Raw genomic sequence first — 25,201 nt, forward strand, 5'->3', positions numbered from 1 at the left:
TTGATTGTGCGACAGGCCGCGGCGCGAGCGGGGCCTCACTCAACTAGAAAAACGGTCTGGCACGAGATAACGGGTGGGGAGACATACGGAACCACGGGGCGACTGCGTACCGGTTCCCGCTGTAACGGTCGAACAGACGAAGAGAGACCGGCGGCGTGAAACGGCGGAGCAGACAGAAAGCGCAGAGCCGTGCATGTGGAGAGCGGTTTGTTGGCAGCTAGCAAGCAGGGTAGCTAACCAGCGTTAGCCGAACTGGGTTAGCAGGCTAGCCAGCTTTTGTAATCCGCCGGCCAGACACGCACTGGTCCACCACAAACCAGGCCGAAACCGGATTTCAAGGAAGGCCGTGCAACACCCGAAAGGATAAAGAAGGCACCGGCGGTGGCAGGTGGGTCTGCGTGTGTCATGCAAGTTGAAAGTGTGAAGTTTTACCCGGTCGCTGATGTGTTGGTGTTCACACAGCGTTAGCTGGTTAGCATGCTTTGGACACTGACGGGCTGGAAGTGGATGTGATGGCGACTGGTGAGAAACGAAACTGTGCCAAACCTTGCAAGCTGTGTGCCAGCTTTCAATAACAATCTTGGTTTATATTATATATTAAAAGCTATTGTGTTGGCTGCGTTAAAACGCTGACGTTTTTGTGCACAACTTTTGTGATACTGAGGTGATATTTGAGCCCGGTGTGGTTGAGTTCCGGCGATGAGGGCCTGCACTCCCCTGCCGGTATGAACCACCCAGCCCACCAGTGGGTCGATTCATGGGTAGGGATGGCCTACAGATTCATCAGTGACAGTGATGTTAAAAAAAAAAAAGAGAGAGAGAGAAAAAGAAAACTACACGAAATAGTGAAACCTTTATAGCTGATCTATCGTTTATCTAAAGAAAGCGATCTCGTGATCCTTCCCTCATGTTAAAGTGAAACTTTAGCGCATTGCTTTCATTTCCAGCCTTGAAGAGGTCCAGAATTAACGAACTGTGGTCGTAAAGAGCATTTTTACTCTGTGAGTATGCATGTTGGCAGGGATGGGTTGTCTCAGACTCCATATGATTCATAAACATTTCTCAGATGTGGAAACCACTTGGGAGAAAATTAATTGGCTTCATGGTGATGTTTTCTGCTTATGCATTTTAGATCAGCAATGGGTCTACATCTGACTGGTTTCATTGGAGGCCAGTCAGACAAGTATTGGTTAGAGTAGTACTTATTGATCGACCATAGGGATGTGGCCTGATCAGAGGCACAGCTGAAGAGGGAAGAGTCTTTGGGAAGCAGTGATTTAAGGAATAGAGAGATGTTATATTTCCCCCCTTCACCTGAAACTTGAATCAGTTTTGTGGTTACACTGAATCAGTTAATCTCATATGTGTATTTGACCTGGCATTTCATGGATTTGCATATCAAATCTAAGCACTTTTCACGTCCCTTTACTGAAAACAAAACTATACTTCACTTTCTTATGGGCATAATGGAATTGCAGATGTCTCCCAGGGGAGACAGACTCACCGGTATTGATGACGTGCCACTGAATAAACATAATAATTTTAAGTGGCTTTCAGTCCTCATCTTTCACCCAGCTTTATGTTCATCATGCCAAAAACACTAAGCAGTGATTAAAAATGGCTTACTAAGCCTCTTTCATTGGCCCTGACCAAGTGTACAGTAGTTGGTAGATGCTGAGTGTGTTCTAATTGTAACAATATCTTCTATTTATGGGCTAGATCATGCGGTCGATTGTCACTTGACTGATATTCGTGGCAGAGTTAATAGTTGATATGGTTTGCGTAGGCTTTTTACTGTAACTTTGGGTGGTATATCTAAATGTATAGTCATTATTGCCAGTGTAGAAAATTTTTACTGCAACATTACAATGCAAAACATAAGAGACCATGAAGTACAAGCCTGTCAGGTGCACTGCATGCTAGTGCGTCTTAATTATGGCAAAAAACAGAATCACAATTAGTTTGGCAAATAATGTTATCTCAGTATTTTAACTGAATTATTTGTTAACTTAACAAATACGGATTTATTTACCTTTTGAAAGAATGTTTCTTTACAGGAGGTTTCCTTGAATTTGAAATATTTTTCAAGTGAAAAACAAGTTGAAGGTGGGCGTCAGAGACTGGGTCATCCAAATGGGAGTTAGGTGCTGAAGTGCAGGGTGTTTTTAACCTTGAAGCCCGTCTCAAAAGGGCTACTGCCCGGAGCAGCTGGCCCTGGGCCTCTGTGGATTTGGACATCTCATGCTTAATTTATACTTCTGTGATGTTGCCTATGCAAGTGGCCAGTGGCATTGTCAGCATTTATACCTGTGCAGAATGCAACAGCACTGATGTGCAGTTGTATTTATAGGAGGTCCACGTCAGGTTACAGCATAGGTTTTCAGAAGTGTTTGCAGTTATGACGTACCTATGGTGTAAATTTAACACAGAAGTATAAATCACCTGTTAGGAGACCAGCAAGGTAACAATGGAGAGCCAAAACCAGCAATTGGCCAGCACGTCAATTGCACACTAACAAAAGTGGTATGTGTCAGAGACCCTCAGAGGTCTGAAAACAAAAGCAACTCTAGGCAGTCTGTTGATCCTGCCACAGGTTAACCCATGGAAAACTTTTACGACTTTAAATTTTTCTAGATAGATCTTGTTGAGTATTGGCTTTCTTGGGGCTTTGGGGAGGGCTGAAAAAGTACTGCCAAAAAGAAGAGATAAAACAAATGCTTTGTAGCAAAAATAAAAGCAAAAAAGTAATCATTAAATCACAGTTATCTAATTTTCATTATTGCTATAAATCAAAATTGCAAATGTATTTTAATTGAATTGATCATCCAGCTCTTCTATGAACAAAATAGTTTAGACATGAGCAATATACAGGCAACCGTAGTCAGTCCGCCTAAACCTGCAAGTAGATCTCACATGCAAAAGGGAGTTTTGCTATTTCATTGTAAACTTTTAACCTTTACTAGAGATGTGCAAACTGAAGTTGATATGAATGGCTCCACTCAGATCATTGTTACAACACCTGATCCAGCTTTTTTAGTTAAGATTGGACCACTAACCGATTCAAATATCACGTTGATGCATCTCTTGTCTTAACCTTTATATAAACTTCCAAAAAATGATCCTTAACCAAATGTTTCCCTGGCTTTGAACTTCAAAGTAGGGATGTTCTTTGGTGATTAATTGTGTCAAATACTGAGTGTGCCTTTATGAGCCAAACTTAGCCTTGTTTCATCGTAGATTAACACCCACATGCCTGTGCATAATGTGTTTTATGCATTTCTCTAGTAGAGTAGTTATGTGGCAGCTTACTCTAACGCAGCCGAGATACAACTATTGTTTTTTCTAGATCAGTGTACCACAGAACGACACCACCTAGCATGACTGTATTCGTTTGCTTATCCACGTTGCCTCTTTACAATTTCCTGTCACAGAGTGACAGGAAACCCAACAGTTACCTGGCATAATTAGTTTAACAACTAGTATGTTTTTTTTTTTGTTGTTGTTTTTTTTACTGTCAAGTGAGGGCAGCATTGTTTAAATGTCTTCTTTACTAGTTCTGCACCACTGCTGAGGAGTAAGCAAAACAGGACACAGTCATTTATTGTGGCAAAAAAACCCAAAAAAACATTGTTTATTTAGCATTAAGAAATATATATTTATTGCTTCTTCACCTGTTCTTAATATTATAAAAAAAAAATTTAGATGGCAAAACTCATTATTTTGGTCAGTATTGAGATTTAATGCCATTAACTAGAGTTTGAAAAACCATCAGATTTATTAAACTTTTAAAAGAAGAAACTTCTTTCTTTAAGTAGACTTCTGTGAACTAGAATTGTAATGTGAATGGGTGAACTAAAATAAATATGAACCGAAGTAAAGCCTGAACTTTTGTGGAGGTGCAAAAGTAAAGTAAAGGGATGTGCTGAAAGGCAAAATGAGAGCATCACTGCAAATCATAATGCAGCACAATATTCACTTTGTCACAATTAATAATCAGTAGAAGCCAAAATTAGAATTGGAATTGAATTTTTATAAACTGTACAGCCCTACAGTCACTTTTGGAAAGAGCAATAATTAGGATGCTTGATTTCTTGCTGCTGAGATTCTTAACCCTAACAGTAAAGTATTTGTACTGCCAGCATGCTGGGACTGAGTGAATAATGGAATTTAATTTTTAATTAAGATTTTGACTTCGAGCTATTATAAAAACAAAACAGTTGGGGTAAACCATTATTGTTCTGCTTTATGTTTAACAGTGAAGCATTGGACTGATCTTCCTCTGATGTGGAACATGGTGTTAATGTTGCCCAGTGGTGACTTGTTGCTGCAGTAGTAATCATCCTCAGTATGAGAGGAAACGCGGCTTCGCTGTTGATTTTGGTCTCACCTCTCATATGTTTGTGGGCAACTTTGGGCTAAATGAGTTGCAAATGATTTGATTTACCTTGTTCTCTCTTTAGCATTTTTTCTCAGCTAAATTTTAAATTTAAAAGAAATTTACTGTCAAAGAAGTTTAAAATTAAAGGTTTTTCCAAAGTCATGTTAAAGGATTCTGATTTCATTATTTACCAGATAATAAATAATAATAATTTATAATTTGATCCAGATTCAGCTATTTTAACTTCATCAAATAGTCAGTATCTGTGAGAGAAACATTAAAATGGGCACACAAACTATTTAACACAACAACAACCAAACACCAGAGTTCAGATTTTTTTTGAGTATTCAATAAGAGAAGAAAGGGACTGATAAACTGTGTGAACTGTGATGCAGAAGTAGTTGCAGGTGTGCAGGGTCAGGCTGGAGAGCTGGGATATTTTTGCAAGTTTTTTTTTTCTTGCACTCTCCTAATACAGTCATCCAAAAACATTTAAAGTACGCACTCCTCAGGTGGCTGTTGATTAAGCACATATTTAGCACTAAATTAGCCCATTTAGTGTAGACGCCTCATTCTGGAGTAACTTAAACCCACATTTTTGAGACATGTACTTTAAAAGAAAAAGTGTAGGGAAAAAAACAATAATTATTGAGATTTTGATGATTTAAATACAGTAATCATTTTAGATTTCTATAAACATGTACTTATTGAGCTTTTAATAAAATTTCATTTATTATCAAGGAGCTTGACAAAGAAGAACAAAGTCTTTCCAAACATCTGAATTGGTTTCATCCATCTTTTTCTAATCATCTTAGCTCAAACGGACCTGACAAAGCCTGTCAGGGAGTGAGTTTGGTCTTACAGAGAAGTACACCATTATAAAGGAAAGGGTTGCACTCAGTTTATAAATGACAAAATGAGAGCATCACTGCAAAAAGAAATGCAGCACAATTGTTTTACAGCTTGCTTACATAATCACTGTGAAGCCTTAATTGTAATACATATGTGTTTCAGTTATTCCACAATGACACTGTAGATACTTGAATTCATTGAACTGTCACTGTTCAGTATTACTGCAGTGTTTCCTACAGATTTAGAGGGAAGGTTTATGTGGCTTTGGTTTATGTTTGAGTACTGTTAAATTTATAAATGTCCCCTTGGCAAAAAGTTTAATTGCAACTGCTCTTTAAGAAATAACTGAAGAACAAGGGCCCTTCCAGTTCATCTCCCATCCCTTCGGATGGATTCCAACTCCACCATCTTGGACTTGGGGCACATCAATCAGTTGTCCACCTGCTGCAGGTTTTGGTTGGACAGGGTCCTTTCTGAGGAAGTAGCTGGATGATGCTGAGAACTGCCATAATAAAAATCTGGCCAGCAAGCACAGAGAGGATCAGGTGGTTAGTAGCAGCTGAACTTTCAAAAATGATAGTGAAGAATTGTCCACTAATAAATCGATTGTGGGTCCTCCTGTTCTCTCAGATAAATGGGGAGAAAGTAAAAACTAAAACGAGTCACCAAATATATTTGTTGGTCATTAATATTCCTGGGCTAAGAAAAGAGGGAAAAAATACATATTAGTCATACATATTTTTTTTAAAAAGGACTATTTACACACATACAAAAACTCAAGTAATGAACAGGATCAAGGAATTTTGATTTAGTAAAGGGACTGTGAAGCTGTATTAGCCATCATTTCTACAGAAACCAGAGGTAATTTTGATGTAGTCTTGCTTACAGAAAATATGGAAGAGGACATTTTTTTTTTTTTTTAGTATTTTGTAAAATGAGAACCAGGTTTTCCTCAAAGACATGATTTTCCCTTTTAAGTTAGTTTGCTACACTGTTCAGAGGCAGCATTGTGAATAGTATCGACTGATCTGGACTCTCAGCTCCCCCCCAGCACGCATGCACACACACACCAACATAATCTCACACTTGCAGACTCTGTTACACCACTGCTCCGTTAATAATAAATGACCTCTGTGTGACATAGGAAAGAAACTGCAGCCATAAACGTGCCGCCTCTCTGTCCGTGGAGCTGCTCTCTCTAATTCACTTTCTGGTGTTTCCTTTTCTTGGTTACCCTGAGTATCCTAAATCCTGGTCCTTTTTCCCTCATCACCCCATTGCCATAACTGGGCAGTGTCTTGATTAGATTAAATTCAGTTTATTGTCATTGCATATGTCACAAGTGCAGTGCAACGAAATGCAGATTGCATCTACCCAGAAGTGCTTGCGCGGTGATTTAAAAAAAAAAAAAAAAAAAAAAAAGCATATGATAACATGAGCAGTGTATATACAGGGTGCAGTAAAATACTCAATGCTTCTCAACCTTCAGCTTGTAGCGGTATTTGATCTTTTCTTGTGTCATTTTAAAAGCTTTAATATCACTCTGAGTTGGTGGATCAGGGTTCACGCAAGATGTCTGGCAGTGAATGTTAACACCAACTCAACTTGTTTATTTTTATTTATTTATTTTTTTTAATGTTTGTTTTGTAAAGTTTTTTCTTGTTGGCTTTTTTTTTTCCTCTCTCTTGATCTTGTTTTTCCTCTCCCTTGTGTTACAGGAGGCTGGTTCTGGGGGCGAGGCCAAAGGACCAGACTCAATGAGTTTCCAGCGAAATGTCCGAGAAGTCAGGGCAGAGCACCAAGGCAAAGGATGGCAAAACAAAGTATGCAACCCTTAGCCTCTTCAACACCTACAAAGGCAAATCTTTGGAAACCCAGAAAACTGCAGGTAAGCTTCCAGTCATCAGTCTGGATGTTTGAGGCGTGTGATCACGCTCGCGCGCCATAGTGCACCTGAACTTCTGTTGAGAAGAGTGAAAAACTGCGCTGGCACGTCATGGTGTACAGCACACCTCACAGCAACCTGGTGGTGGGGATTTTCCTAATCAGCCAATCATGCTGAATGAGCACACAAACACGTATCCCTAGAGGGGGGTTGTACTGAAATATTTGTCCATGTGCTCTGGTGTAGTAGTAGGCTTTGTACGGTGATGCACGATTGGCCGTTCCGTGACAGTTTTCTGCTTGAACCAATCAGCAGCAGCCTATCAAAAAGGTTTTGGCATCGGACAATCCGACATTGGTGATCGCAATGATAGTTGCATTTAAATGACAGTTTAAAATGGTTTCTGCGGAATGCGGGCAAAATACAACCCCGTCAGGCTCAACATGATTTTGTGGATAGCACAATCAGTTATCAAACTGTAAAAAAGGTGGGGAACGAGCTTGTTACCAAGATGAGTATGCAGCCTCAGACCCCCGGCCTTCGCCTTGCGCTGTTCAGGCTTTATTCATTTTAATTGTCAGGTTTTCCAGTAACATGTTGGAGCTACATTGATGGCTGAACTGTATTATCAGTGAGGAGCAGGGTGACAGCTGTCTCGTAAATGAGTCCAACGCAGGGCAAACAGCAAGGTGACCCCATCACTTATGCGACAGCTGTCTAAAAGTGGTATGGGGAAAAAAAAATTGTAGTTTTGCTCTTCTATATATGTAATGTTCCATCATTCCAGTGGCTGCCAGACATGGGCTCCAAAGTTTGGGCAAAGTTGCTGTCAGCCGGCGCATGCCCCCTCCGGCCAACCTCCCCAGCTTGAAGGCAGAGAACAAGGGAAACGATCCCAACGTCAACATTGTTCCCAAGACGGCAGTGGATGGGCATCTCGAACTGAGGCAGGGGAGGAGAGGTACATTTAACTTCCTTCCGTAAAATATCTTGCATGCACATTTATGTCCTCATCTTTTCTTTTCTTTTTTGTTATTTGTCTAAAAGTTTTATGTTGTTTAAAGCTTTCCCCTGTTTTTATGTGCCATAGGCAACAAGAGACACCACCACCACCTCAGAGCAAACCAGCAGTGCTCCAGCCACAGGACCTTTCTGTTGGGGGCAGCCGCTCCTGGGCAAACAGCAAGCAGACACAGCTAGACGGTAAATATGTGTACCATTTAACCCCTATGCCTTACACCTACTCATAAAACCATCTGAGTGCACCCCATAGTTGTTCTTGGATGTTATGTAAAAGGTTGTCAACAATATCAACACATTCCCTACTAGTGCTCACACAAAATCACAGTCCTCAGTGGGCCATGATGGTCTGCTTGGAATGTAGGCTATTTGATCTCTTCATAATGTAATGTTAGGTTGTAGGATTTGTGTACACTAAATGAGGATTAGACCCTGCAGTGCTTCTTTGTAAATCACTGTTATATTCAACCTTATGATTTCTTCACATTTATAATCATGTGCTTGTGCTGTACAGGTTCTCCTCGTGTGAGCAGCCATTTTCACCAGGAGTTTCCCAGCTTGCAAGCGGCTGGTGAGGTGGATAAAAGGGACGGTCAAGAAGAAGAGCCTTATGGACCAGGCCCCAGCCTCAGACCTCAAAGTATGGCCACAGTCATGCACATAAACATCATTCAGTGTTCACTGGTTGCTCTCTGTTTGCCTGACCGAATCCCTGACTGTGGCCCTAATTAAACAATCAATGCCTCTCATCTGTTTCTCCTGATAGATGTTGCCAGTTGGCGTGAGGGTGGTGGCAGGAATTTGAACACTGCACCCAGCCCCCCGGAGATGGACAACAGGGCTTTGGAGGAAGGTAGCACGGGCCCTGGAACCTCTACACCGCCAGGGGAAGCTGATGAACCTGGCCGAAATGCAACCACTGATGGTCAGAGGGAGAAGAGGGATAGCAGGGAGAGGTTGCCTCCCTCTGGCCCTCCTCAGCCTAAAGTTAATGGGGGCCAGCAACCTCCTGCTGGGGTGCCAACTCACTTTGACCCTGCTTTCAGGAGCATGATGCCACCTTATGTAAGCTACATATCTTTGGACTGATTTCACAAAAATATCACAACTGTGAAACGAGTGGTAGTGTTGTTTTTCTTTATCCTGTGTGTTGATTGCTGTCTCCGTGCTTTAGATGTTCCACGCCTATCCGCAAATGTCTTTTGGCACAGGGCAGGGGAACTTCAGATACCCTGTACCACAAGATGGAGCAAAGTGAGTTAAAGATGCTTGGATTGTAGCAAATAAGATACATTTTGATTTGTTTTTAAAACACAGTATATTTTGGATTCTTTCCAAACACCAAACATTAACATCATTGCCAAACACGTTAGATGATCACAGAGAAGCATCATTGTTCATCTCACAGTAATGGCACAGATTTTTGATGCACAAATTCATGATACTGCCTTACAAATTTGAGTGTTTTATATATTTCTTATGTCTCAAAATTAACTTTTCTTTCCTTTCAGGGGTCCTCGTTCAGTACGACCTCAGCAGCCACCCCCACAGTCCTGGCTCCAAGACCCAGACAGACCCTCTATCATCAGTGCAACAGAACTGAAGGAGCTGGACAACTTGGACACCGATGCTGATGAGGGCTGGGCAGGTAAGTAGATTAAGATCATCCATGAATAACAACATCTAATAGTAAAAATGACTAGAACATTTATGATGAAATTTCTAGCTTCTTATCAGTCTTGTACCTTCTGCAATTCAGGCGCTCAGATGGAGGTGGACTACACTGAGAAACTAAACTTCAGTGATGATGAGGAGAACCAAGCTGCTAAAGACAAGGGAGAAAACTGGTGAGTATTTTTTTTTATTTTTATTTTTTTACTTTTAATCACTTACTCTATCCAGCTTTTACTTGTCATGTTCTTCACTTGGACCACATGAGTATTTCCCTGTATTTGCTAAATTTGGACCAACTGAGTTGATCCAAATTTTGTATTAATCAGGAAATGATAAAAGAAGCACCAGGAGGTAAACGGTGATGTGTATTTGGATGTGGTGGGCAGCATTATGAGTATATGGACCAATATATGGGGGGAAAAAAAAAAAAAAACAATAATGTGGTGGTAGTTAATTGATAAAGATGCTTTAAAAGTTGAAGTTCTATTCACTTCCAAGAGCAGAACAGAATGTAGTTAATATTGGCATATTGTTATTTAATCACAGCCTTGTTTTGCACTGTGTGCAAAATATCTATGTGCAAAGTGCCAAATGTTTGGTTTTTGTTTTTTTGATTTTTAAAGAAATTTGCAGATATTTTTTGTGTACACTGGTAGCATGTGGGATGAGGTTTGAGGTGAGGGCATTAATGGGAGCAACCCATTCAGGTTAGCTGAAAGTTGGACAAGCATGTTAGGCTTTTTTTTGGCTTTACTTATCATCCTTTCAGGGAGTGGCTGGGTAAAGTGGATCGTATGAGATCTCGGACATCGGATGGTCAGGAGGGCTGGAAGGAGGGATCTGAGGACCGTGGAGGAAGTAAAGCTTCATGGGCTGATAGTGGTGATCCCAGAGCGCCATCGCCTGGCAGTATGGGGCAGTACAGTAAATCAGCTGCTGCACAGGACTACCAGGTAAAGCATGTATAAATTATAGAAGCCTGCTATCTTGACTTCACTTTAATAACAGTCTGGTGATCAGCCCATATCGGAATTATTTTCTGTTTTCCAGGGTGGCAGTCGCCCTGGTGGTGGAGCTCAGCGTGGGGGCAAAGCACAGGCTGCAGCGGGACCTGGTGCTGAGGAGGATTCTGATGCCTGGCGACAGAAGCGCAAGAAGTCTTCTGAAATTTCTGAAGCTGTAGAGCGAGCAAGACGGAGGAGAGAAGAAGAGGAACGGCGGATGGAAGAACAACGGCTTGCTGCTTGTGCTGAAAAACTCAAACGTCTAAATGAAAAACACCGCCAGACAAATGAGGGCAAGCCTTCCTCAGCTCAGACCACCAATGATGAGGCAGGAGTTCCTCATGAGGAAACGTCGTTATTGGCCCCTGCTCCTGTTTCCAGTCCTGCACCTTCAGTTCCAGTTTCACAATCACAAGCCACAGTCATGCAAACATCCTTACCTGAAAGGGGGGATCGAGACAGAGATAGGATGGAGAGAGTAGAACCAAATGCCGAGGAGGAGGTTCACTTACCTCGTCAACCAACACCCCCAGTCCAGAGACCTGTAGCTGTAGCTCCGGAACAGCCACAGGGCGAGGGAGAAACCTCCTTGGCTGAGGTTGATCCCATACTGGACGAGAACCAAACTGACAGGACCTCAGTGCCCATCCGAGACTACTTTAACATGGAGGGCAGCAGAGGTAAGCTAACTCTGAGAAGTGTTTAAGTTGCAAGTAAATTATTTGACTGCCATTCATTAATTGCTGCCAATACTGTTTTTGTTTTTCTGCAGTGGATGAGCCCCACATGTCTCTGCCCCACAAGGAGATCCCTGCTGGTGACGAAGTCCCTGTTGCACAACCGCAGCTGGAAGGGGAGGCAGCAGCTGCTATGCGTCCTTCTCTCATCTCAGGCTATTCCAAACAATTTCAAAAGTCTTTGCCACCTCGATTCCTCAGACAGCAGGTAAAGGTGTATATTTTCTGACTAAATGTACCGCAGGTTAGTTGGGTATATTCAGAAGGCTGTCAGAAGGCAACATTTTCTCTTTCAACGGTCAGGAAAAAAATAAGGTTAATTACAGTTTAACAACAATTGAGTGATTTATAGCAAAGATGTAGGTGTATCTAATAGCATTTTTGAAAGGATGTAGTTTTCCTAATACTGTGAAATATGCAAACACCTGAGCTGTTTGTTTGCAAAAGCTTTAGGTGGAACACATAGTGACCATGTTGAGCACCCTGTATTGTCACATTAATTTTAATATGAAGTGTCTGTTTGTTGGCTCAAGTTAGCTTTAGTTATCTTAAGTTTTCTTTAATGTTCTTCAATGGTCTTGTAGGAACAGATGAAGCAGCAACAATGGCAGCAGCAGCAGCAGCAACAGCAGAGTGGGGGCTCTGTGTCTCCATCAGGTGGTGGCAGTGTGCCAGCTGCCCAGCAGCAGCAGCAACAGCACCGCTCCATGTATCAGCCCATAGGCCCCCACCATCAACACCTGGCCTCCATGGGGTTTGACCCACGCTGGCTTATGATGCAGTCCTACATAGACCCACGAATGATGTCAGGCCGGCCACCGATGGACATGCCAACTAACATTCACCCTGGTAAGCAGATATGCTGACAAGAAATTTGGTATGTATGTAATAAATGTAATAGACAGAATATATGTATAGATATGTGTAATAGACAGTTGCCATGTAGTTTGTTCAAAGTCTATCTTTTGTGTTCTTCAGGGAGGATGCCTCCTAAGCAGATTGTACGCAGGGAGCCAGGTGACAACTCCAGCTCTAGCTCAGATTCATTTGACCACTTGACCCGACCAGTTCGCGACCACGGCCTGCCCTCAGACTCGCGGATGGTGTGGGGATCTGACCCATATCCACAGTCAGAGCCATTACCTTCTGTAACTCCTCCAAAAGGACGGGATGATAACAAGGAGCAAAGGTTAAAAAAAAATTTAATTGACAGAAATTAATGACTATCACTAATTAGCAATTATTAATTTATTTTATACTGAAAACATCTCAATTAAAATTTTGTGTTTTTGTTCATAGGATGGATTCTGGTTTGGATCTGGACAGGGGTCTTTCAGCTATCTATCCCCAGGATCACGGTTCATTGGACTCTCGTAAAAGTAACTTCTTCCGGGACCCTTCTGAGTCTCTGTCAGCATTTACACAGGGCTCAGAAGATGTGCCAGGACCTCTTGACAGAGTCCCTGTAGGCTCAGGCTTTGGCTCTGAGGAGCCAGGCTTACCAAGTGGGGAGGAGGTAGAAGCTCTTGGTCAAGCCATGCTCCAGAGGAGTGTCTCACAGGGCTCCAGCCACTCTCTTAAGCTTGATGAGCCTAGGTTTGATGGGCTACCCCTGGGAACAAAATCACTAGATCTACAGGACACAGGGGAACGGACTGATGATAAGCCCCAGAATGAGCTCTACTCTCAGGCTGCAGTAGCAAACAACAGGGCTACCCCTCCTGCTGATGGATTACACAAACAAGAGAAGTTGCCTCTGCCAGCACCCAGCAAACAGAAAGCTGAGCTGCGGTGGGGTGGGAGATCAGGAGCTGGACGCAGAGAAGGACCAGGGGGAGACAGACCTGCACGCAGGTCTGGACCAATAAAGAAGCCTGTCTTAAGGGACATGAAAGAAGAGAGGGAGCAAAGAGAAGAAAGAGAGAAGCGTCATGAGAGGGGGGAAAGAGGAGAGAGGCCCAAAAAGGATCAGTCATCCAAAGCTCCTTCTGCAGCTGCAGCTGTATCAGAAGACTCCAGACCTCAGGGTGAGGGGAAGAGAGAAACTGCAGAGGCAGAGGAAACCCCAGCTGCCCATCCGCGGGCCAGAGACTCTCAGCCTTCATCTGGGGCTCCCACCTCTTCATCTCAGGAGGAGAAAGTAGAAAAGACACCCAGCAATGACAAACATCCAGAACCCAAACTACCCTCCCGGAAAGAGTCCAACCTCCCTCCACGTTCCTACCGACGTGAGGAGAGAGAGCGGGAACGAGAGCGAGAAAAAGAAATGGACAAGGACAGAGAGCGAGAATGGCCTGCAGACTCAAATTTCAAAGGACGTGGTCGAGGAGAGTATTATTCCAGAGGACGGAGCTACCGGGGAACTTACAGTGGCAGGGGCAGGGGGAGTCGGGGAGGTAGAAGCCGGGCAGAATACCCCTACCGAGAGCCCCGATCACGCGCTGATTTACCAGCTGCTGCAGGTGCTGCTGCCTTTCGCAACAGGGAAGAAAGCGAAACACGAAGTGAGAGCTCGGACTTTGAGGTTATACCAAAACGTAGACGGCGCCGTGGTTCGGATACAGACTCTGAAAGTGAAGGCGGGAGGGAGTCTGCCAGTGATACTGGACCATCTGACCGTGAGCCTAGCACCAAACCTAACCGTCCACTAAGAAGAGAGCTCCCTGGAGAGGGCCGGTCTGTACCCCACAAGCCAGGCTTCGGGCCACCTCACATGGGGGAAAAAGTTGGATCAAGAGCAGATGATGAAGGTCGGCCCAAACCAGGATTCCTTCCTAAAGGAGAGCCTTCTCGGCGAGGAAGAGGAGGATTATACAGTAGACGGGGTGGAACAAGGGAGCGTGGAGGCCCTCGCTCAGCCCCTCTTAGACGACCATCAGCCAGAGAATCATCCTCTCAGTGGCCCTCTAAACCCATGGAGACATTCAGGCCTGAGGACGCAGAGTCCACACCAAGATTTGACAATCCTCCTACGGACAGACGACCCCCTAAATCAGAGGGAAAGAAATTTGGGGAGGGGGGTCCTCAAAGTAGCAGAGAAAGGCCTCGTCGATCCAGGCCAGCACGACCCCCAAGGCAAGATAAACCACCTCGCTTTAGGCGTTTAAAGGAGCGCGAGGCTGCAGTGTTGGCTAGTGGAGAGTCAGCCCCAAGTCCTCCTGTTCCATTACCCTCAGTGCCTGCTGCTATGCCCAGCTCTGCACCTGCCCCAATCCCCCTATCCCCAACTCTCTCCAGAGCTCCAGGAACCCCATTAACTGTGCCTGCAGAAACGGCAGCCTCTATGCCCACACCTGACCTGCCGTCTCCTCTAGAAGCGCCTTTGCCTGAGACAAGCAGTCCTACCATTACTGCTGCTGGTACCAAGTCCCCTGATTTGTCAAACCAGAACTCGTCAGATCAGGCCAACGAGGAATGGGAAACTGCCTCTGAGAGCAGTGACTTTAATGAAAGGAGAGAACGAGAGGAGAAGAAAGGAGCAGTGGAGGCTGCTAATGAAGTAGCTACGGCATCTGCACCTGCCCCTGCACCACACCAGGGCTCTTTGACTCCCAATAAAAGCTCACCTGATGGAGGGGTGACACCAAAACGCGATGGTGCTCCTGTAGCCAAGAGGAGCTTCTCAAGTCAGAGGCCTACAGAGAGACAGAATCGTAGAGGCAACAGTGGAGCCAAACCAGGCCGCAGCTATACAGGGGGCAAGGGAGAGAGAAGAGGCGGTGGCAAAGCTGGCCGCAAGGGGTGAGTGTGAAACAATCAGGCTTTTGTCACGTACACAAAGAAGTTGAACAGTGTGCACTAGGATCACACTGCAGGTTTATTTTCAAACAATACATCAATTGTGTAGTTATTAAGCCTAATTAAGAGTTTAACTGAATAACAGCAGAGCAGAATGTAAATATCACAGTAGCTTGGGTATGGCCTGTTTAAACTGCAGTGGGCTTCCTTTTCTTTATTTTCAGACAGAGATTTATGTTTACAAGGCAAGTGCCAGAAAAGCTGCAATGTCATATCCTTTGTACATTTTAGAAGAGAGAGTGCATACACAAAGTGTTAAATGTCTTTTTTTTTTTTTTTTTAAATCAGAGGAAGTTTGAAGAGGAAGGGGGGAAAAAAAAACACTTAACCGCTATGAAATCTGGTCATATACGCTTAACGTGTTTGACCCACTTATTCCATAGTTGAATAAATGCAGTTTATACAGACACAAAAAGAAATAAAGCAAACCTTTCCATAAAAATAAATATATATAATTTACTATATTTATCCACTCTTGAATTGTGGGGCATTCAGGAAGCAGCCAGTGTTCTGTGAGTGCTTTTTTTACAAGCAGATATCAGGATTTAAAAACATGTTTTCATCAGGGCGTCGCCTGAAAATGTGGTCATTTGAATTTTAATCTTCAGGGTCGTAGGCTATTGAAGTATTTGTAATGTTATCATCCAGTTTATCCATTCTTCACTCATCCCAGATTTTCAGCTAGGCATTGATCTGTGGATTTTGTACCTTATTTATAAGTCTTTCACGGTTTTTACAGGCCGGTAGTGAATTCACTGATTTCTCATTCATGATGGAAAGTTGTCTTTCCATCTAGTGTGAAAAGTCAGGGTATACATGTTGGTTAATGGTTTAATCTGGGCTGTGTAATTGTGCCATTCCCCTGCCGCCTCCTGTAGGAGTTCCAGTGTTATAAGTTAAAAACTGGGGTTCTTTCACTGCCTAATAAATCTGGAAATGATCTTGTTCAAATCAGAAAATTGTTCTAAAAGAATTTCTACTTTGAGTGCCTGAAATGCAAAGAGGTATCATGGAAGGATATTCATTTTATACTGTCAAGGAAATAGAATTCCATCTTTGTATATCATAATTATTTTTGTTAAAAGGGGACCATAATTTATCTCTGCTGTGCAACGGGCTGTTTTTAAGGGTTCTTCACTTTGGTGGATTACAATCCTCACTATGCTATAATTGTTCATTGAAATATTTTGGTTAAAAATAGCTAAATATGGAATCAGATTGTTATTTTTAGACTTGTACTGTATCTCAGCTTTCTGAAGGAAAATGACATAAATCATATTTTCTCTTTATCTGGTACAAGCTGCCTGTGAAGTTTTTGTTTTGTCATCCAATTCCAACAGTGGTAATAAAGTAAAACCATGTACTGCTGTTCCCTGCATGAATATGAAGTCAGTGTTACTTAGACCACCTTCAAAACCACTTAGTTCTCACCGGCAGTATCTTGTGCCCAGTACACTCATGCCAGGTCTAAATTTTTCTGTCTATTTGTCTCTTAATGTAACAGCCCCGCAGCCCAGCAGAACTCAGAGACAGCAGCACCAACAGCTGGAGGAGCAGCCCAGCGATCAGCAAAAGAGCAGCCTGCACGTCGCAAAGATGATGCTAAGCAGGCCACCAAGAAGCCCAAGGAGAATGCTCTTTCTCAATTTGATCTAAACAACTATGCCAGTCAGTAAACATGCTCACATGTTAAACCAGAAACCTAGACTGGACTCAGACTGTTCATCACTTGAAAACTGAATGTTAATTTGTGGTTGTTCTAGGTGTTGTGATTATTGATGACCACCCAGAGGTTACCACCACAGAGGACCCACAGTCCAGTGCCAACGATGATGGCTTTACAGAGGTTGTCTCCCGAAAACAACAGAAGCGTCTGCAGGATGAAGAGAAACGGAAAAAGGAGGAGCAGACTACTCAGGTGGGGGTGATAGTCTGCACCACACACTGTTTAAAAAAATTAAAAAATGGAGGTGTACAGCTAATATTGATACATGTCCTACAGAACTGGGGTAAAAAAGGCTCCGGTGAGAAGAGCAGAGGGAGTGGAGGAAAGCTGCCACCAAGATTTGCTAAAAAGCAGTCATCACAGCAGCAGCAGCAACAGCAGCAGCAGCAGCAACAACAACAACAGGCCTCTCAGTCTCAGCCTCCTGTAGCTGCTGCTCCCCAGACCCTGCAGCAGCCTTCAGTTCCTGCTGCTCAGCATCCTCATCTCACCCCCTCCCAGCCTGCTGCTTCACCTCAGACTCTGGAAGGAACAGTGGCTCCTCTGCCCTCTGTTCCCCCTGCTGCTGTGGACTTCACGTCGAAGACCCTACCCCCTGCACCTGCTCAGACACATAGTAATTTGGGTACTGAATTGTGGGAGAACAAGGTAGCAGGTGGCACCGTCCTTCCTGACGTCAAGAAGCGTGAGTGGGAAAAGTTCATTCCTGTCTTCAACTTGTCTTAACTCTTGAAATGTGCTGTGATCCAGGTGTGAATATCTTGCCCATCTAAATTATGGAATCTGTATATTCCAGTTGGTCCAATCAGCCCTCCCCAGCCACCTTCTGTGAGTGCCTGGAACAAACCTCTTACCTCCTTTACTGGTACTGTCTCCTCTGAGGTAGGTGAATATACCTGTCATACCTTTTTTTCTTCTTCTTCCTTTTTTTTTTTTTCTTTTTTTTTTTTTAATTATTTTATGCTTTTGTAACATGATAAACCAAGAAAAATATTTGATTTTTAGGGTGTGAAGCCTGGAGCTGAGGGCAGTGTGGAACTGGGAATAGACAGTATTCAGTTTGGAGCACCATCATCTGCAGGCAGCACTGACAGTGATGGAGTTCCTGCATTGCTAGAAAGTGGCTCTGAAAACAAACTACCTGCTCCCAAAGAACAGAGACAGAAACAACCTCGAGCTGGTCCAATTAAAACACAGAAGGTACCTGTAGTCTTCAAGAGACACAGCTTTATGTTGTTAAATGCTACTGATTTCTGTTAATTCTGTAAAGATCTGCTCCATTGTAAATGTTTAATCTCTCCTCCTCAGCTACCAGAGATGGAACTGGTGGAAACCAAGGAGTACAAGCCAGGTCCCATTGGTAAAGAGCGCTCTCTAAAAAACCGTAAGGCCAAAGATGCACGCGGAGGAGAAGGTGATGGGATGGAGGGAGGAGTGCCTGGAGGAGGTGGTAACAGAGCAACAGACTCCAGCCCTCCCACTAGTGACACCACAGTACCAGAGCTGGGAGGAGACATTGAGGGCATGATCACAGTCCCCTCAGCTGAGTACAGCAGCAACTCTAAGGTATACCATACCACTGTCTTATGGCAGCTCACATTCTTGGAACTATAGCAGGATTGGGTTCAGCAGCTGTACCTTTATCCTGTTAACAGATAGTTTGCTGACTTCACTTTTTGGGGACCAACGGCCAGTTTTCAGCGCTTCTTGTAGTGGAAAATCTGGCCAAGAGTTCAGTTTATGTCCTTATTGTTTACATATCGAGCTAAAATATAAAATGTTTGACCCCATTTGTTGTCAGACAGTATCCGATCGTTTGAGTGCAATTCACCAAACAACATCCCTCTTTTGCCCACCACACAGTGTTTGTCTGCATGCAACCAAACTCTGATCAGTCAGTAGCACTTGAACTACAAATGGAAACAAAGCACTGGGTACTACTTAAGAAAACTTATTTGCTGGGTTTATCCTTTCTATGTTTACTGTTCATTATGAACAACTTTTACAAAACATTTTGAGTAGTTTTGTGACCATAGTTTAATATGAATGTGCTAAATTATTTCCCCTCAGGAGTCTGTCACTGACTACACCACCCCGTCCTCATCTTTGGCTGACAGTGTTCCTACAGGAGGCAACAAAATTGAAGAGAGTTTAGTGGCTAATGTGAGTCTATATCTTTACATGGGCTCAAAATATTACTCACTATTTCTAATTTGAGGAGATTACATCTTTTTTTTTTTTTTTTTTTTAAATGTGGTTCTATGTTTTTAGGTGGCACTACCACACTCTTTGCCCCTTCCTCGCCGAGAGACTCTGCAGCAGAGCTCCAGTCTCAGTACAGTCTCTCCGGCTACTGTTGACCTAACACTAAAGGTACGCAGATGTACAGAGAACTCTAAGGAACGTTATTTTCTGAGAAATTCTGTTTCCCAGACTTCACCTAAGCTCTGGTTTCTTTCTTTTACCTCTTCAGATGGAATCGGCTCGTAAAGCATGGGAGAACTCCCCAAGTCTGGAGAAGAGTTCTCCTGTCACCACCTCTTCGTCCCCCATTACCTCCTGTGCTTCCTCATACTCATCCTTCTCCTCAGCCTCCATGCCACAGATCCCTGTGGCTTCTGTTACCCCCAGCACTTCACTGTCAGGTAATATAACGTCCGCTCATATGTGTCATATACTTCCTACAGTTTTGTTTTTTCACACCTTGTTAAAACATCATCACTCACCTTGTAGGTTCTGCCACCTATACTACATCATCCCTCAGTACCAAAACCACCACAGCCTCTGACCCCCCTAACATCTGTAAGGTGAAGCCCCAGCAGCTGCAAGGTGGAAGCCTGTCCTCCTCTAGCAATAGCAGCAGTAGCAGCAGCTTCTCCCAGCTTGGCTGTGTACCTCCCCTCCTGCCCCAGCAGCAGCAGACCCCACAGGTGTACGTCTCCCAGTCTGCAGCAGGTGAGCGGAAACCTGACATTAACCTGTAATTATAGAGCTATGCCTCATGTTAGTTGTTTTGAAATTATGAATTAGAAATCTTTGGTTTTCCCAAATTTGATCATCAGCTCCTTTTATTGTTATATATTTGAGGATTTTTTTTTTTTGTTGTTGTTCCTGGCACTGATTAGTAATGTTTAACATGTTCAGGTTCTGCAGCTCAGATTCCAGCCTTCTACATGGACACTAGCCACCTCTTCAGCACACCCCATCCTCGTTTGGCTCCTCCCTCCCTGGCGCAGCAGCAAGGCTTCCAGCCTGGCCTCTCACAGGTAAAATTAAAACAACAGAGTTAAGACTTTAGAGAAACATTTCAGGAATGTTTAATGTTGAAGATCAAACCATCCTTTTATTTGTTTTCCCCCATCTTATAGCCAACTGCAGTGCAGCAGATTCCTATCCCTATATATGCTCCACTGCAAGGTCAGCCTCAGCACCAGCACACGCATCAGGCTCAGCTAGGACTTGGCACCGGTCCTCCAGTCTCACAGCCACAGGACCTCTTCAGCTCCTCACTGCAGCCTTACAGGTAACACACATCACAGGCTTTCAGTTTACTTCTCTGCTTCCAAACAAAGTAAAAAAAAAAAAAAATTTTTTTACCAGTTTACACCTTTGTTCCTGTAATGTTATCCTCTGATTTTTGTCCTTCATCAGGTCTCAGCAGGCATTCATGCAGAGCAACTTGTCACAGCCCTCTATGATGCTCTCAGGACCCTCCCTTCACAGCTATCCTGGTGTGCAGGCACCTGAACTGGGCAAGCCTCAGTCCAGTCTGGCTTATCAGCAACCCTCCTCCACCCAGCACATTCCCATTCTGTTTGAGCCACAGCTTAACCAGCCCTCTGGCATGAGCGGGTCTCAGCTCATTGATACACATCTGCTGCAGGTAACCAGACAATCATATGGAGAGTTAATTTGATTCCTTTGTATATGCACACATTCATCTGACTTTTTTGTGTTGGTTCAGACTCGACAGGGGATGAATCAGCACTCGAACATGTACTCAGGGCAGGTGCAACAGCATGGTCAGAGTAGCTACTATAGCAACACCCAGTCACCCAGTTCTGCAATGCAACAGGTAACCTACATGCAAACATAAGGCATTTAAAATTTAAATTTCCACCTACACTCGGTCACCTGAGGAATGGTTTACCCTGCTCTTAATTTCTCTCCAGGTGACAGTCCCTCTGCCCGGTTCCCAGTTGTCCCTCCCTAACTTTGGTTCTGGTGGAGGCCAGCCCCTCTTGGCACTACCTCCCACTCCTCCCCAAGCCCAGCCCCCCAACATTAACCGACAGCCCCCAGTCTCTCAGCCTTACCGAGGCATCATGGGGCCCAACCATAACATGATGCAGCCTCCCACCAGCAAGGTACTGACCCATCTGTGTTTGACTGAATAAACAGGAAGGTTTTTACAGGAGGCTCAACAGCTTTTTGTGATATCTTGTAGATGGACATGGATCTGAAACTGTTTGGCAGTGGGATGGATGTGAAGCCTGGGACTCCTCCTGTCAGCGCCAGGAGCACTACACCCACATCCAGTCCTTACAGGTAAAAGCGTAAAAGTACATCTGCAAACCAGCAGCAATACCATCTTCTCCTTTTACGCAGAGGTTAGCAATGTGTGAATAGTTGGTAACGTATTGGTAGATGATAGGAGGAGGTTATGACCATATTTAATCTTTGGCCACAATGAATTGGTGACTATAATTTTGTCTATTTTGAAATTGTGGTGATTGTATAGATGCACTTTATTCCCAGAGTGAAGATGTGTGTAAACTTGTAGCTTATTTATGGCAGCATCCATATTTGAAGCCTTATCTGCTGCAGACAAACAGAAAAACAAGAACAACAAACTTTTTATTTTATTTAGCGAATCCTGTGTCACAAACTAAAAATGTACCTCAAGAGACATCATCAGTCCTGGATTTATACATTTTGCAAGTGTGTGAAAATTCACACTCCTCAGCTCAGGTGAGGAGCTTTTACGCTTCAATAGTCAATTTTTTTTGTTGTCTGCCTTCCAGGTCAAAAATGTGCTGCACCTGATGTTATTGTATTGTGCCTGTTTATCTGCTGGATCCATTTTAAATTCACATTTAAATTGAACTATCATTGCGATCTCCGATGTCAGATTGTTCTGTACTGAAGCCTTTGAAGGCCCTTTTAATCTCATCTGCTGTCATATAACCCAGCTCAGCAGTGTTTGCACATTTTGTTAATATGGGTTTTGTGTAATTTGGATGTACATCTGATTTTTAATGTTTCTCTGTCTTCTCCCTGCAGGGCCAGCTCCACCTCTCCTAGCAGCCAGTCCAGCAAGATGAACAGTATGCTCTACCAGAAGCAGTTTCAGCCCAGCTCTGCTGGCATGAGAATGACACAGCACTTCCCTGGCCAGTTCAACCCACAGGTAATAATCTAACAATAACTTGTTTTTTGCTCACTTTTATGGAAAGCATTACTTTTTAAATCTGAGTTCCAAATTATTTTTTTTTTTTTTTTTTTTTTTCCCCCCATCAACATTCAGCTTCTATCTCAGCCCAGCATGGTCTCTCCTCTGGTTCGCCCTCCTCATGCTAACTCTTTTGCTGGAGGTGTCCAACGCTCTCCCATGGGCCCTCCAAATCCGCCCAATGTGAGTGGTGGCCTCATGCCTCACCCCAGACCTCAGCACCCACAGCACAGCCAGCACCCTCCACGAGGACCACCTGGCTCCTCCCTTGCACCCAGAGGCACGCCAGCAGCTCTGAAGGCAGAACAGGACCTAAAGGTGTGTTTGCCATTTCTCCGTCTGCTGATTCTCCATTTGTTGGTGTAATCTCCACAGTTTAATGGATGTGTGGGTTGAATTATTTATTGTTTATTTCCTGGGTCTCTCAAGGCAAAGCAGCGGGCTGAGGTGCTCCAGTCCACTCACAAGTTCTTCTCGGAGCAGCAACAGCCGCAACCGCTGAAGGCCCCCCCACAAGTCAGCAAAGCATCTCGAATCGATCAAGGAGGAAAACCCCCACTAGACACCTCGGCTCCAAACCACCAGGCAAGCGAGCGCCCAGATTCTGAAAAGCCCCCTGCGTCCACGGCCAAGCCCATACGTACTGGCCCCATAAAGCCACAGGCCATCAAACCAGAAGAGGGCAAGTAAAGCGCTTCTGACCCTCTTCAGATGATGAAACGGAAGGATGGAAGAGAGAATCTAGCCCCATTCACTCAGCCACCACCTTATGTCAGCCCGGCAGACAGTGTGGGGGAGGAGAGTGAATTGGGTAGAGATGCAGATGGTAGTGGTTCCTGACAGAAGGCCCTTTGGAGTGTAAACAAAATCCTCTTCTTTCTTCCCCTGTCTTGTCCCACTGTAGGCGGGGGCATTTGAGTTGGATTGTTCCATCACATTTAGATGCCGGTAAAGTTGCTGCACAAGTTATTTCATAGAAATCTACTGTGACAGTAGATAACGGGAGAGTTGGAGAGAGAAATTTGAAATTTGCTGCTGAGTTTGCCATTTTTATAGCTCTTAATTTCTGTTCAGTTTTTTCTTGTTTTTTTTTTCCTTTCCCACCCCCCAAATAGGATTACACATATTATTATATTCCTGTTTTGTTAACGAAAGAATGAATCAAATTTGTTTTTGTAGTCAAGCAATCTGAAGGAGATGTCATTTAGTGAAGCACACTTTTTTTTGTTGCCCAATCTCCCATTATAATTAATCCAGAGATCAGTGCAGGCGTGCACACGCTCATTCAACGGTTTAATCCAGTTATTGCACGGAGATATGAAATCTGAACTCCTGTTATTTGTTTTTTCTTTGTTTTACCAGAATTGAAATGTGAAAATTGCAGCTTTTGATTGACTTTAATAATTGATGAGTTGAGTTATTGATTTGTCTGCCTGTGAGCCTTTGCTCCTGCCTTCTGCTCTCATCTCCTTGCCTGAGATTTACTGATGTGTTGGGGTGAGTGTGTCGGGTGTGTGCGTGCGGTATAAACAGAGGGGAGAGCTTGTCGCTGGACTCTCCCGGATATTTAGCCAAAGGTTAAAGCAGAGCAGAGATGAAGTTGCAGCCTTTTCAAGATTGCTGAGTTTTGAGTGAACTTACAGGTTTACATGGATGATGTATGATCACTACTTAAAGTTGTTCCAGTGTAGGAGCTGCTGTCACACACACCCTTTCACTGCTTTCACACCCATCCTTGCTATCGCTCACTCTCTCTCACACACACACACACACACACACACACACACACACACACACATATATATATACACACACTTCACTGTAAAACACCGAGACCTGCTGCTATTGACTGATTTTTAGTGCCCTTAGCTAGAGTTTTAGCAGGATAGGGCTGGTTAGAGGAATAGATGCGGTGAGCCGATTGTTTAAACAGTAGAAAACTTTTCATGTGTATGTCGACCTTCACGGCGAGAGGGAACAGGAACAGGATGAAGAACAAGTTTTTAAAAAAGAAGAGAAGCCTCAAATTCTAAAGTGTTTGGGCAGAAGGACACTTATTATTTTGTTGTCTTTGCTGATGAGAGCAATCAGTGCTGTTTTCTGTCTCTGCCTCACCTCCACTGGCTGCCCCACCCACAATGCTCTCATCTTGGGGGTTGCAGTGATGATGGTCTTTCAGAAATGTACAGTAGTATGCACCCTGAGGTGGTGAGGGAGTCCTCACATCTACCCTGGCTGAGGGAATAGTCCTTGCTTTGGAGGATGAATGAGGGAGGGAGGGTAATGACTTTTGGGGGCGGGGAATTTTTTTTTTCTTTTTTTTTTTTTTCTTTTTGTTTTTTGTTGTACTTGTACAGGGGTTTCATCGCTGTATTAAAATATGTACGGTCTTATTTACATCTCTTGGTTTGGTTACAGAAACTAATAAATAATATACTGTTGAGATGTTTTTCAGTGAAGTCTGCTTTTTGCTTCAAGTAATTGTTCATGATTAGATGAGGGGAAGAAAATGGATGGATGGATTCAAATTCGTCCCTGCGACCCTGAAAAGGAGATGGATGGATGGACTCAAATTCAGTAGGGATTACTGAATTTGACCACTAGGTGTCAGTGAAAACCACTGTAAATGAGCAAAGTAGGGAAGCTTATGTGAGGAATATTCCTTTTCTTTTAGT

At 43.6% G+C, this 25,201-nt stretch overlaps 1 protein-coding gene across 1 annotated transcript; it reads left to right on the forward strand.

Annotated features, from left to right (window-relative positions):
- prrc2c (proline-rich coiled-coil 2C) lies at positions 1-24,819 on the forward strand. Its single transcript, XM_030726760.1, is given in 35 exon segments — positions 1-388; positions 6,949-7,118; positions 7,903-8,028; positions 8,031-8,076; positions 8,206-8,318; positions 8,650-8,775; positions 8,902-9,200; positions 9,310-9,389; positions 9,647-9,783; positions 9,895-9,982; positions 10,579-10,762; positions 10,860-11,493; positions 11,586-11,758; positions 12,135-12,399; positions 12,529-12,739; positions 12,850-15,291; positions 16,853-17,016; positions 17,112-17,266; positions 17,351-17,759; positions 17,871-17,956; positions 18,080-18,274; positions 18,383-18,640; positions 19,145-19,237; positions 19,346-19,447; positions 19,548-19,719; positions 19,808-20,029; positions 20,219-20,340; positions 20,443-20,597; positions 20,726-20,957; positions 21,039-21,149; positions 21,247-21,441; positions 21,522-21,622; positions 22,358-22,484; positions 22,602-22,844; positions 22,956-24,819. Coding segments are annotated over 34 exon segments (8,442 nt in total). The 5' UTR covers positions 1-388; positions 6,949-7,003; the 3' UTR covers positions 23,217-24,819.
- The last annotated feature ends 382 nt before the right edge of the window (positions 24,820-25,201 follow it).

This window comes from Archocentrus centrarchus, chromosome 4, assembly GCF_007364275.1.
Source record: "Archocentrus centrarchus isolate MPI-CPG fArcCen1 chromosome 4, fArcCen1, whole genome shotgun sequence".
NCBI classification, from domain to species: domain Eukaryota; kingdom Metazoa; phylum Chordata; class Actinopteri; order Cichliformes; family Cichlidae; genus Archocentrus; species Archocentrus centrarchus.